Here is a 13272-nt window from a genome sequence, read left to right as displayed (position 1 = left end):
GCCTATGGAAAGAACCGAACATCTAAAAAGATTTCATGATACCAAATGCAGTCAGAAATGTGCTGATCCTGTTTTCTCTAAAAGATTTGTCTGGATCTTCAAGGAAAGGGAAGCCCAAAAGAAACAAGTAGAATGGATAGATCAGAAGGAGACACTTCCAAGTTGGGTAGCGGTAATGCCCTCTTCAGCTCTTCTCACTGCGGGCTCAAGCACATTTCAGGCCTTTATATTTCCGTATAGAAGAAGCTTGAGCTCCGTAAAGTAATTCTGTAGCTTTGCCTGGCACTGAGAGTACTCAGTATGTGCTATGTAAGTGATTCAGTGTCTTTAGGCAGTAGAATGACTAATAGAGCCATATGGACTGGGAATGTGGTTCAAGTGGTAGCGTGCCTGCCTAGCAGGCCAAGGCCCCGAGTCCAGGTTTGAATTCAACGAACCATGTTTTCATGTTGCTTGCTTTAGATGTGACACTTGTTTTGAGGAAGGGTAAAAAGTGTCCTTCCTTGGGCCTCTTCTTTTGGGGGCATGGCTTTCTATGAAGCTAAATAATGGTAATTGTCTCCTGATGCTAAGCTAGCACCCAGCAAAAAGAGGGACTTCCATCGGGTGTCCAGTTCCAGCAAACGTACTTGTAAGTGCGGTTAGTTTCTTCCCTGCGTGCTTTTTGGGGGCATTTATCAGTGTGGATAGGTGCTGTGTCCATGTCTTGGTTGTCAGCTTGCTGGCTAGTGAATGCTCCAGCCTGAAGCCGAGTAACAAAGATGCCCGCCAGGGGGCGCTGCGGCGCTGCGGGTCGGGGAACTGGGGGGCGGGGCCGGGCGACGCGTCGCGTCCCTTCCCTCACCAGCTCCGAGCTCCCGGCCTCCAACCTTGGAGGGCTCACGACGGGGGTTCGAGACCCACCGAGGCCGGCGCGCGCCGCACCCGGCGAGGCACTTCTCCGTCCCGGCTTCCCAACCGACCCACGAGCGCTTCGTTGGGGAGGCTGGTGGCTGGGCCGAGAAACGAATCCTCAGCTTTGAGAGAAGAAAGCGAGCCCGGCACTTTCCACTCTAGCCTTCGGGTCACCTCTAGGAGGTGTGGTGGTGAACACAAGGTACTGACCTTCAACCAAAGGGCCCAGATTACCGCCGGCTTCCCTTCCATGGGCGGTACAGGCCATTCGCCCCAGCTTCTCTATGGTGGCGTAGCCTGCGCCTCTCTGGCGCCCACACCTGTGTCTCTATGGTGGCGGAGCCTGCGCCTCTCTGGCGCCCATACCTGCGTCTCTATGGTGTTGGAGTCTGCGCCTCTCTGGCACCTTCACCTGCATCTCTATGGTGCGGGCCGAGGGGCGGGGCTTCATCTGAGCCGGATCGCGCATTGGCTGGGAGAGTGAGGGGGCGGGGACACGATGTCCACTGGGGAGCGGCCTGGGACTCTCCCGAGAGCCGAGTGGGATCTGCGAGCAGGCGAGGGTCCTCAGCCCCGGGTCTCCGTGGTGCTCGACTTCCAGATACTCCTGTCTCCAAAAGATACAGCCTTCTCCTGGGCTCCACATCGCAGGCCTTGGTCTGGCCTGGGCAGGACGCAGGCTTGCTGGAGGACCCGGCTGCCAACCTTACGAGGTGGAAGGACCCTTGGTATCTGGGCTCCCGGAGACCTGAATGCTCTGTCGTTTGACCTCTTCCTGCAAACACCAAGACAAAAATCGGTAGCATCACAGAAGCCTCAAAAAGCATGACTTAGAGTTGCTGAGACTGGAAACTTGTTGAAGTTAGGAATTGCAGGTGGGAATAAGCACTAAACATGTTTTAAAGTAGTTTAAGATACTAATAGCGAGTAGCATATGATAACACATAATGTAATGTCCAGTTAGTGTGTGATTATGGGGTTAAGGATAAAGGAATAGCTACATTGCAAACTTTATTTGTTTTGTTTTTGTTGACAGTCCTGGGGCTTGGACTCAGGGCCGGAGCACTTTCCCTGGCTTCTTTTTGCTCAAGGCTAGCACTCAACCTCTTGAGCCACCACTTCTGGCTTTTTCTATATATGTGGTGTTGGGGAATGGAACCCAGGGCTTCATGTATACAAGGCGAGCACTTTACCACTAGGCCATATTTCCAGCCCTACATTGCACACTTTGAAGCCCCATAGTTGATTGCATTGCTATAATGGGGATGGGAGTTGACAAAGTTAGGCCACTGCAGAAAGTAGCTTCTGCAAATTTTTATGGTATGAGTGACTGGCTGTTAGAGAAATAAAACAATATTCCGATGAATATTTAGTTACTAGTGTGAGGATTGTTTAGGGTTGTAGCTCAGTAATAGGATGTTTGCCAAGGCCCTGGGTTCTGTCCCCAAAACAGCTTTTTTAAAAAAGCATTAAAATAACATTAATTCAAATTAAGAAAAGCATGTACTCTCATAATCAAAGTTTATAGTATAATATAAAAATATTTTGTCCACACTTTCGCATATTAATGACATTTGATTCTTCTAGGACAGAGAAATAATGATTTCCAAGTACTTTCAACTAAGATAGGTGCAAAATAAAAAAATTTAAAAAGAAAACAAAAACCCCTCCATTACAATGTCTTGAATCTTTTCTAGCAACATCAGGACTTATTTTAATTACTTGTTTGGATCACAGTTTCAACAGGGTTCAATCGTGATGGGGCAGAACAGTTCACAACATCTTGGCCAGAAGCTTAGAGATAGCAGAATAGAAGAGGTCCTGGAAAGTTACAACCCCAAGGATGTGCATTCAGAAACTCATGACTTTCAACTGTCCCTGCAGCCTAACTTGCACTACATATATTTCTTCATACGTATTCCATATTTGTTTATTCCTTGAATTTTGAATTACAAATGTGCCATGTTCCTTTTTTTTTCTTATTTCTGGTGTAAAGAAAAGAATATTTAACATGTTTCCTGAAATAACCACATTTTTCATCAGTCTTCAACTGGTTCCTTTGGATAGGCAATCTTTTCACTTGCAAAAGAGTGTAATTTTCCTTTCCTCCCACAATGTAATGATGCATTTTCTTTCCTTTTCTTCCTCCCTCCCTCCCTCCCTCCTCCTCCTCCTCCTCCCCCTCCTCCTCTCCTTCCTGCCTTTCCTCTTCCTCCTCCTTGAACTCTGGGCCTGGGTGCTGTCCCTAACCTCCTTTTGACCAAGGCTAGTGCTCTACCACTTGAGCTACAGCACCACTTCCACCTTTTTCTGTGATTAATTGGAGATAGGAGTCTCACAGATTTTCCTATGCAAGCTGGCCTTGAACTGTGATCCTTAGAGCTTAGCCTCTTGAGTAGATAGAATTACAGGCATGACCCACTAGTGCCTGGCTCCTCCCTCCTTCTTTTCACCCTTCCTCACTACTTTGACTAACAATGTTTTAGTAGCTATAATACCTCTCACTTGCACAGTTATATTCCTAATTTTCATCTTTTGGTTTCTAAAGCAGGTGGTCTAATCATTGTTGTTAAGCTAGTGGTTCTCAATGTTTATTGAACATAAGAATTACGTGATGTACATAGTTGTTAAAAATGCAAGTATGTATATCAGAAATAAATCGTACATTTTACCAAGTGCCTTTCAAGAACTGTATTTGATATGCAATACCTAATAAAAACAGATACAGTGTATGATAATTTTTCATTGAGTTATTCAACAAATGTTTATTTAGCACACACAATAGGTGAAGCCTTTCCTCTCTGAGCTTTTCTTCTTCCCTTCTGAAATGTTTCAAAGCATAAACACTGGAAAGATAAGCTACTCTTATGCTTATTATTATTTTTATAAAGATGATGTACAGAGGGACTACAGTCACCTAAGTCAGATAAACAGTACATTTCTTTTTGGACAATGTCACCCCTTCCCTCGCTCTCTCCCAGTTTTTCCCTTCCATCCCCACACACTGTGTTCACTTAACACAGTGTCTGGTGAGGAACACTGCTGCTTGTTCCCCCTTCATCCCTCCATTTCTGTGCCTCCCCTCTCAAAGACATAAAAACAAGACAAAAAGAAAACAAAAACAGCAACAAAGTGAACCTCTTGTTTCTATTTCCTGGAGTTCATTTGGACATATTATTTTGTATGATCAAAGTAAGCCATTCTTTTGACTGCATAGGTCATTCCTTGCACTCCCGTGGAAGGTTTGTGTCCTCTGCTAATTAGGCCACTGCATCTTTCTTTTTTGGCTGGTCATGAGCTTGAATTCTGGGCCTGAGCACTGCCCCTGAGCTCCTTTTGTTCAAGCCTAGCACTCTGCCACTTGAGCCACAGCGCTCTTTCCAGCCTTTTCAGAGTAGTTTTTTGGGGTGGGGTTTTTTTTGTTGTTGTTTTGTTTTGTTTTGCCAGTCTTGAGCCTTGAACTCAGGGCCTGAGCACTGTCCCTGGCTTCTTTTTGCTCAAGGCTAGCACTCTGCCACTTGAGCCACAGTGCCATTTCTGGCCGTTTTCTATATATGTGGTGCTTGGGAATCGAACTCAGGGCTTCATGTATACGAGGCAAACACTCTTGCCACTAGGCCATATTCCCAGCATTCAGAGTAGTTTTATTGGAGGTAAGAGTCTCATGGACTCTTGAATGGATTCTTGAAGCCGGGCTGGCTTCAAACCACAATTCTCAGATCTTAGCCTCCCAAGTAGCTAGGATTACTTAGTGTGCATTTCTCTTTTTAACCTGTTAAAAAGTTATGAATTATGTTATGTTCATAGAATGTTCTTTGCATATTTCTACTTGAGACCTTATTGAGACTTTTCTTGTGGATAAGTAAATTAGTAAAGTAGTTTTTATAAATGTATATACACATATATTTCTATATATATGTGTGTCTATATGTTTATATGCATATATTTTATATATACATATATTCAATGTTATGCTGATAGGCAAATATCCTATTACATTGGCTTCTTTCATCTTATTACATTATACATGAATTATAACCTTGTAGAATATTACAGTGATGAGACTAATCACTTTTTCTCTTGAAGTATGTTTCTTGTTAATCATTGCACTGCTGCTTTATTGATGTTTATTTTTCTCTGCTTTCTATTTTAGGGTGCTGTGGCTGCCAACAAGAATTGCCCCTGCATTCCTGCTGGTGTTTAGTATATACTGATGTATTGTTTAAGATGGCGTCCGAGACTGAGAAGACTCGTGCTCTACTGCAGGCTTGTAGCACTGAATCTATTGTTTGCAGCATTGGTCTGGGCACATTTTGCCTAGTGGCTGACAAACTTCTTCAACTTCCCCTAATTCAGCAAAGTGACTGGCTTCGTGCACTCTCAGACAACGCAGTGCATGGCGTGATTGGCATGTGGTCATGGGCAATAATCATTGGAGTCAAGAAGAAGGCTGACTTGGGAGAAGTCATTTTAGCTGGATTTTTAGCCTCTATTATTGATGTGGACCACTTTTTTCAAGCTAGATCTCTTTCTTTAAAGGTAGGAGCATGTGTCTATTTTTGTGGTGTGTGTGTGTATGTATATATGTATGTGTATATATTAGTCTCATATAGACATATATATTAGCCTCATATTGATCTTCACAGCCTCATTTACAGTTAGAGAAAATTAATCTTATTCTAAAATAAGAAAGCCCATTCAGTCATCCTTTCAGAGTACTTAATACTTTGTACTTATAGCACTTCCTTCCTTACAGGTGCATACAGACACATTGTTAATCATATTATTGTTCATCAGCAGGTGCTGGGGGTACCTATAGAGTAAGGACCAGCTAATTGTGTGTGAGAAGTTCAGTGCTGGCTTACACAGAACATATTAGCAAACTGATTTAAATGATTGGACATTGTAAGGTCCACCCCCAGGAGGGCTCCATGCAGGTGCCCTCCACCTGTTTAAGTCTGCACCCAGTACCTGAGTTACCTAGGTAACTGGCACACCTGGAGGCAGTTACCTCCTCCTTCTCTGAGGTCACATCCAATCCACCTGGCCATATCTCCCACCTTTTCCTATATAATCCAACTCAACACAGTCCCCACTCTTTTTCCTTTTCTCCCTTACTCTCTCTTGCTCTTTTCTCTCTTTTACCTTCTTCCTTCCCTTCTGTCTCCCCATACCTCCATCTTATGTGGGCTGGCAATTTGTTTTCCCCCCAATAAACTCTTTTCTGCCTGAACCATGTGGTGGATTTCCTTTCTGGCGCACCTTACAGACATCATCCTCAGAGAGAAAAATGCCCCTGTTCTTCCTGTGTCACTGCTTCTCCTTCAGAGCTGTACTTCAATTTCTCCCCCTATTCTTTATGTTATACAGTCAGTAAGAAGCTGTTAAGTGTGCCACAAAAGTTGTATCATTTGATACTGGTGGTTCTGGCTCACATACTTAATTCTAGCTACTCAGGAGGCTGAGATCCAGAGGATTATGTTTCAGAACCAGCCCAGAGAGAAAGTCAGCTAGACTTTTATCACCAAAATAACGTAGCAAAAAGCAGGGCTGGAGGTGTGGCTCAAGTGGTAGAGTACTGGGGAACGAAAAAGGTTGAGGCTCTGAGTCCAAACTCAAAAGAAAAAAAGTTGAATAACCTATGATTTTCAGTTCTAGGGAATGACTTACATAGATTAATTCCACCAGGGCCTCTTGGAGCCAAATCCATGCATTTCACCACACCACCTTGAACACTGCAGAATTTCTTCATGACATCCAGCTCTTTAACTCATCAGTGACTTGACGCACAAATAAACTAAACTTAATATGGTGGTTCAGATGATATTTTCTGGATGTCAAAAGACTTGCTTAACTTTTTGCATGTGTATGATTTTTATTTTATTTTATTTTTTTTGCCAGTCCTGGGCCTTGGACTCAGGGCCTGAGCACTGTCCCTGGCTTCTTCCCGCTCAAGGCTAGCACTCTGCAGCTTGAGCCACAGCGCCGCTTCTGGCCGTTTTCTGTATATGTGGTGCTGGGGAATCGAACCTAGGGCCTCGTGTATCCGAGGCAGGCACTCTTGCCACTAGGCCATATCCCCAGCCCCATGTGTATGATTTTTAAACATCTCATTAAAGAAATATAGACTCATAAAGCAAAGGTTCTTGTCTGCTTTTTGAGTCCTGGGCCTGGAATAGTACTTGGCTTGCCTTCAAGGCATTCAGCTAATATTTGCTAACTGGATGGCAAAGTATTACTTCTTCCTCTCATGTGTCAAGTATCAGATATTTTCAGAAGTTGTTTCATTCATTCAGAAAATCAGGAAGGAATCAGTATTTACTGATTCAAAATTAAAGACATTTTAGTTTTTTTCTTTAAGAAGAGGCAAGGTTGCATTTTAAGATTATAAGCATGTGCTTATGTACTCTGCTCATTTTTATAAAGACACAAGTAGACATAGAAACACTTGATTAATTAAGAGGCTTCTCATAGCATACTCAAAGACAGATCAGGCAGACTAAGTATTATTAAAAAAAATAGCTGAACATTGGGTTGGGAGGATTACAATCCTTGATAAGAGGTTATCAAAATCCTATATCAGGATGATAAGAGGTTATCAAAATTCCATATCATGAAACAAGGCAGGTACCATGATGTCTATCTTGTAATCTCAACAAAGCTGGAGGCAGAGGTAGGTAGGTGGGAGGATCTCCTTTCTGAGGGTGGTTAAAGGTAAATGAAGCCTGAGTTGAGTCCTCAGTACAAAATAGTGTTGTATTATTTATTACATCGATATTCATAATTTTGTATTTTCATTGTGAAATTCGTCTATTTCAGTAACTTCTTTTTTTTTTTTTTTTGCCAGTCCTGGGCCTTGGACTCAGGGCCTGAGCACTGCTTCTTTTGGCTCAAGGCTAGCACTCTACCACTTGAGCCACAGCGCCACTTCTGGCTTTTTTCTATATATGTGGTGCTGGGGAATTGAATCCAGGGCTTCATGTATACAAGGCAAGCACTCTACCACTAGGCCATATTCCCAGCCCCTCAGTAACTTTTAAAAGTAATCTTTTAAAAGATTGTTTAAAGTGCTCTGACTTGAATTTAATGTGTCATTTTATTATTCCCATTTTTTATCACACCTTCGAGCCTTCATTTTTAACTTTAATGAATTTTATTTTGATGAGTTTTTATCATATACTCTATAACTTAACCCATGGGTACTGCATTTGTGTTGTCATAAGAATTTTTTTTTGAGACCAAGAAAGTGTATTAGTAAAACAAAACATAGGAAAGATTACCAGAAAAAAAAAAAGATAGTAACCCAGCCAGGGGTTCAGACATGTTTGTTAACAGATGTTCTAACATCAAGGATATTCATGATGAAACATTGACTGAGTTTACTCTGGATGTGTTGCCCCACAGTGTTTGGGACATATGGAATATTTTTATCATTCTTCTTGTCCGGCTCACAAATTTTCAAGGTTCACCCTTTAATGACCTGTTAAATGTTGAGACATGATAATATGTTATCTAATGTTCATCCCTCCAAACAATGAATACATTTTGCCCAAAAGTCAGAAGTACAGTCTTAAGATAAATATTTTCTTATGCAAATAATGCTTGTGCCTTACCTGAGATGACTGGAATACACTACCACACCCAGCATTTTCTGTTGAGATGTGGTCTTACAAACTTTTTGTCTGGACTGTCCTCAAACCATGATATTCCTGATTGCCACCTCCGGAATAGCTAGGATTACAGGCATGAACGACTGGTGCAAGATGGCTTATAAACTTTTTACATAGGTTTTCTACAGTGGCATTTGACCTTGGCATTGCCAATAAATTCTGGATATGCTGTATACTAAGAAACAGCTGTCACATTTTGTTTTTCTAAGAAGTAATTAACACAGGCTCCTCTTCTTCCCTTGTTCCCAGGCTGCTTTGACTCTGCCACGAAGGCCTTTCCTTCACTGCTCTACTATGATCCCCATCATGGTTCTGACTTTGAAGCTTACCATGTACCTTTTCAAGGTCAGAGACTGGTGGTGCTTTCTTCCCTGGATGTTATTTGTCTCCTGGACCTCACATCATATCCGGGATGCAATTCGTCATGGCTTGTGGATATGCCCATTTGGAAAAACTTCTCCTTTGCCGTTCTGGTTTTATGTAATAACAACATTATCTTTACCTCATATATGTTCACTTGGTATGTATTTAACAGGGGCCAGGCAATTGATGTCTTCCACACAAGGAACTCTCATTCATGTCTGAGGTAACCATAGCTCTGAGAAAAGCAAATGGCCCACGTGACAATAGTGAGGTATAGGCAACACTGAAGTGGCATTTTATAAACACAGACACTTACTTTGCTAATTTATTTTATAATTGCTGAGTCCACTTGCTCAGCAGGCATGTATAGTTGGTTTTATTTTTAATTATACTTGTTACAGTTCTAACTTTTGTTGTATATGTCATTCTGCTACAATAGTTGTGTTTCATTTATTCCATGATATATTTTTATTGCGGCTTGTGATTATCTGGGATTACTAGTAGTTTTGCTAGTTAGTAGTATTGAAGTATATCTGTAAGTCTGTTTATTGATGAAAAGCTTAATTTGAGGATGACTAGTTTATGAAAGGTAATTATATTTTGTTTCACAGTTTCTTGAGATAAAGAAATCCTGGAAAGGGCTGATAATATGGCCTAGTAGTAAAGTGCTTGCCTCATATACATGAATCCCTGGGTTTGATTCCTCAGCACCACATATATAGAAAAAGCCAGAAGTGGCGCTGTGGCTCAAGTGGTAGAGTGCTAGCCTTGAGCAAAAAGAAGCCAGGAACAGTGCGCAGGCCCTTAGTTCAAGCCCTAAAACTGGCAAAAAAACAAAACAAACAAAGAAATCCTGAATAAGATGTATGGTGAGGGGCTGGGAATATGGCCTAGTGACAAGAGTGCTTGCCTCGTATGCATGAAGCCCTGGGTTCAATTCCTTAGCACCACATATGTAGAAAAGGCCAGAAGTGGCGCTGTGGCTCAAGTGGCAGAGTACTAGCCTTGGGCAAAAAGAAGCCAGGGACAGTGCTCAGGCCCTAAGTCCAAGCCCCAGGACTGGCAAAAAAAAAAAAAAGATGTATGGTGAGGAAAACCATGTGTTTATTTTAAGTATGTTGGTCCTGAATGAAATTTAATTTTCAGAGTGCTCTATGAAATACAGTTACTGACCAAATCTTCTTCAAAGAACTTTATACCATTCATAAAAGACATTAGATATAGTTATGACTTCAGAAATCAATTTAGGCAATAATTATTATAATACATTAGCTATGGTTACATTTACTGAACTAGTATTTGGGTTGCTTTTTGTCAGTATTTGGGTTTGAACACAGAGCTTTATGCTTTCTAAGCAGGTGTTTGAACCATGCCTCCAGCCCCTTTTGTACTGGTTAGTTTGAAATAGGAGATCTAGGAGATCTGAGGATCAAGGTTACAAGCCAGCCTAGGCTGACAAATCTAAGAGACGCTTTTCTCCAATTAATCAGCAACAAGTTGCAAAGGTAGCTAGGGTTCAAGTGCTAGTGCAGACAGGAACAAAAAAGCTGAAAGACAGCTGTAGTCCCTGAGTTCAAGCCTTAGTTTCAGCGCACATGTACACAATGTTTGTTTGTTTGTTTTTTAAATTTAAAACTCAGGGGGCTGGAATATGGCCTAGTGGCAAGAGTGCTTGCCTCATATACATGAAGCCCTGGGTTCGATTCCCCAGCACCACATATATAGAAAACAGCCAGAAGTGGTGCTGTGGCTCAAGTGGCAGAGTGCTAGCCTTGAGCAAAAAGAAGCCAGGGACAGTGCTCAGGCCCTGAGTCCAAGGCCCAGGACTGGCAAAAAAAAAAAAAAAAAAAAAAAAATTTAAAACTCAGTGGAAAGGGCTTGCCTAGTGGATTTAGAGCTTTAGGAGCAAAGCTTTTTCTTTGTTCTCCAGGTTGATCTTTTGTTGTTAGGATTAACCTTTATTATAGAAGAAAAATTAAATTTTTATAAGCTTGACACTCGTTCTCTGCTTTTGGTTGTGGAATATGTCTAGACTTTGTTACAGATTTGTGATTTATAATGCTAGCGCTTTAATCTTTGAGAAATGATGCTTGACATAGAAAGCAATGCCTGATCCAAAAACAAATCTGTAATTTGTGCGGAAGATTCAAACTCTACAGAAGTAAACTTTTTTTTTTTTTTTCTGCCAGTTTTGGGGCTTGAACACTGGGCCTGGGTGCTGTCTCTTCTTTTGCTCAAGGTACCACTCCACCACAGCACCCAACTTTTTGGAGTAGTTTGTTAGAGATCAGCGTCTCAGAGTTTCCTGCCTGGGCTGGCTTTGAACCATGACCCTCAGATCTCAAACTCCTGAGTAGCTAGGATTATAGGCATGAGCCACCAGTGCTCAACTAGGAAACTTTTTTCTTATTGCAAAATGGATTATAGTGTTATGTTTATAATCTATTATATCTTAAGTCTATGTATTACCTTTCAAAAGTAATTGTTATATAAATTTGGTTGCTGTGTTAGTAAATATTACATAATGGAAGTGAATTTGGAGATATTTTAAGCACCTGATTTAAGAAATACATGGGCGCTGTGGGCCCTGCGCGCTCTCCATGGCGGGTACCGCGCGGGGGTGGCCTTGGTGGCCGCTGGCAGCGCTGGCTCCCTGGCTGCCCGCCGCCGGGGCCGGACAGGCGCCGCGGCCTGCCGAGCGGGGACCCCCAGTGCGGCTCTTCACGGCGGAGGAGCTGGCTCAATACTTGGCAGTGAAGGGAGTGGTGTTTGATGTCACTTTTGGAAGAGAGTTTTACGGGCGAGGAGCCCCCTACAATGCCTTGACTGGCAAGGACTCCCCCAAAGGTGTGGCCAAAATGTCCCTGGATCCAGCAGACCTCACCCATGATACCACCGGGCGTTCAGCCAAGGAGCTGGAATCCCTGGATGATGTCTTTACCAATGTGTACAAAACCAAATACCCCATCGTTGGCTACACGGCCCAGAGAATTCTCAGAGAGGACAGCAGCCCCAACCTGGACTTCAAGCCTGAAGACCAGCCCCATTTTGACATAAAGGACGAGTTCTGATGGTCCATCTGCAATGGGAGACTTGTGAAAAGGTGAGGCAGGGGCACAGACACTAAGTCTCCTGCCAGATAGGCTTTTAGAAGCCTCTTGGTCACCCAGATCTGAATAAAGCCTACATTAAATCTGGAAAAAAAGAAAAAAGAAAAGAAAGAAATACATGGAAATAAGATAAATATCTTATATGACTTTTTCTAAGTTTTAAAAACCCTATTTTCTCTTGCTCCATATTAAGCAAAGAAATATAATTAAACTAGAAGGCCTTGTTTTAAGATGTCACATTGTCAGTTGAGGGCTTGTCTCAGGATCTGGCACTGCCCTTAAAGCTTTTTTACTGAAGGCTAGCACTCTACCGCTTGAAACACAACCCTTACTTTGGCTTTTCAGTGGTTAATTGTAGATAAGAATCTCAAGTACTTTCTTGCCCAGGCTGGTTTTATTTTTTATTTTTTTTCAAATTTTTATTATCAAACTGATGTACAGAGAGGTTACAGTTTCATACATTAGGCATTGGATACATTTCTTGTACTGTTTGTTACCTTGTCCCTCATGCCCCCCTCCCTCCTCCCCCCAGGCTGGTTTTAAATAGTGATCCTCAGATCTCAGCCTCCTGAGTAACTAGGGTTACGTGTATGAGCTACTGTCACCCAACTAACAATTGCAAATTTTGTGGATGGTTCATCTCAATTCCTATCATCAGAAATGGTACTCCTCCTTTAAAAAATGGTCCTTGAAAGCTGTGATTATAATTTCTAGGAAACCAGCCACTGAGCTCCTAGTTCAGCACTTCATTCATCCCCAGGGAAATCTGTGTCAGTGCAGCATTGTATTTGGAAGTTGGGTTGAACCTTGTTTCTGCTATTTATTTTCTCCATCCTCTTGACATCTGTTCCTTCTGGCTCTTTCACTGATCCAACCTCCTAGTCTGCTGTTTTCTTGAGCTGAGTCATTCCTACTGGCTTCAGGAAAACTTCCCCCAAATGAACTATTTTCTCCTTACCCCCAAGTGTCCCCAGCTGGAAACAGATAAAAATCCACAGAGATGACCTAGTGTAAGAGTTCAGTACAACAGGATGACTTTGGTGGACTTTCTTGAAGAGCAGAAAGCACAGGCAACAGAGTATGAAGAACAGTTAAAGGTTAACATTTGATATTCGTGGGAGGGTATTTTCCCTTTCCCTTTTTTTTCCTTTAGGGACATGCCTTGGACTCAAGTCCCTCCTGCCCATAGCTTCTTCAGCCAATAGCTTCTTCTTTTATTATTAATTAAATTTTAT

The 13272-nt window shown here is 42.2% G+C and overlaps 2 protein-coding genes across 2 annotated transcripts; both read left to right on the top strand.

Annotated features, from left to right (window-relative positions):
- Window positions 1–846: 846 nt before the first annotated feature.
- Window positions 847–9545, top strand: Tmem267 (transmembrane protein 267). The gene is made up of 3 exons (XM_048368411.1): window positions 847–1096; window positions 5048–5433; window positions 8814–9545. The coding sequence occupies exons 2-3, from the start codon at window positions 5122–5124 to the stop codon at window positions 9147–9149; spliced, it is 648 nt and encodes a 215-aa protein (XP_048224368.1). The 5' UTR covers window positions 847–1096; window positions 5048–5121; the 3' UTR covers window positions 9150–9545.
- Window positions 9546–11527: 1982 nt separating this feature from the next.
- LOC125367568 (neudesin-like) lies at window positions 11528–12126 on the top strand. Its single transcript, XM_048368247.1, has one exon. It carries the CDS (start codon window positions 11528–11530, stop codon window positions 11996–11998), a length of 471 nt encoding a protein of 156 aa, XP_048224204.1. The 3' UTR covers window positions 11999–12126.
- Window positions 12127–13272: the final 1146 nt, after the last annotated feature.

Source organism: Perognathus longimembris, chromosome 19 (assembly GCF_023159225.1).
Source record: "Perognathus longimembris pacificus isolate PPM17 chromosome 19, ASM2315922v1, whole genome shotgun sequence".
NCBI lineage: Eukaryota > Metazoa > Chordata > Mammalia > Rodentia > Heteromyidae > Perognathus > Perognathus longimembris.
The sequence above is the reverse complement of the archived record's forward strand: the minus strand, read 5'-3'. Positions and strand labels throughout refer to the sequence as shown.

What these genes read in the sequence shown, in the direction of transcription:
- Tmem267 (XM_048368411.1), top strand. Translation starts at nt 5,122, where the DNA reads ATGGCGTCCGAGACTGAGAAGACTCGTGCTCTACTGCAGGCTTGTAGC. An exon ending in CTAGATCTCTTTCTTTAAAG is followed by an intron (nt 5,434 to 8,813) that starts GTAGGAGCATGT and finishes CCTTGTTCCCAG; the next exon opens with GCTGCTTTGACTCTGCCACG.
- LOC125367568 (XM_048368247.1), top strand. Translation starts at nt 11,528, where the DNA reads ATGGCGGGTACCGCGCGGGGGTGGCCTTGGTGGCCGCTGGCAGCGCTG.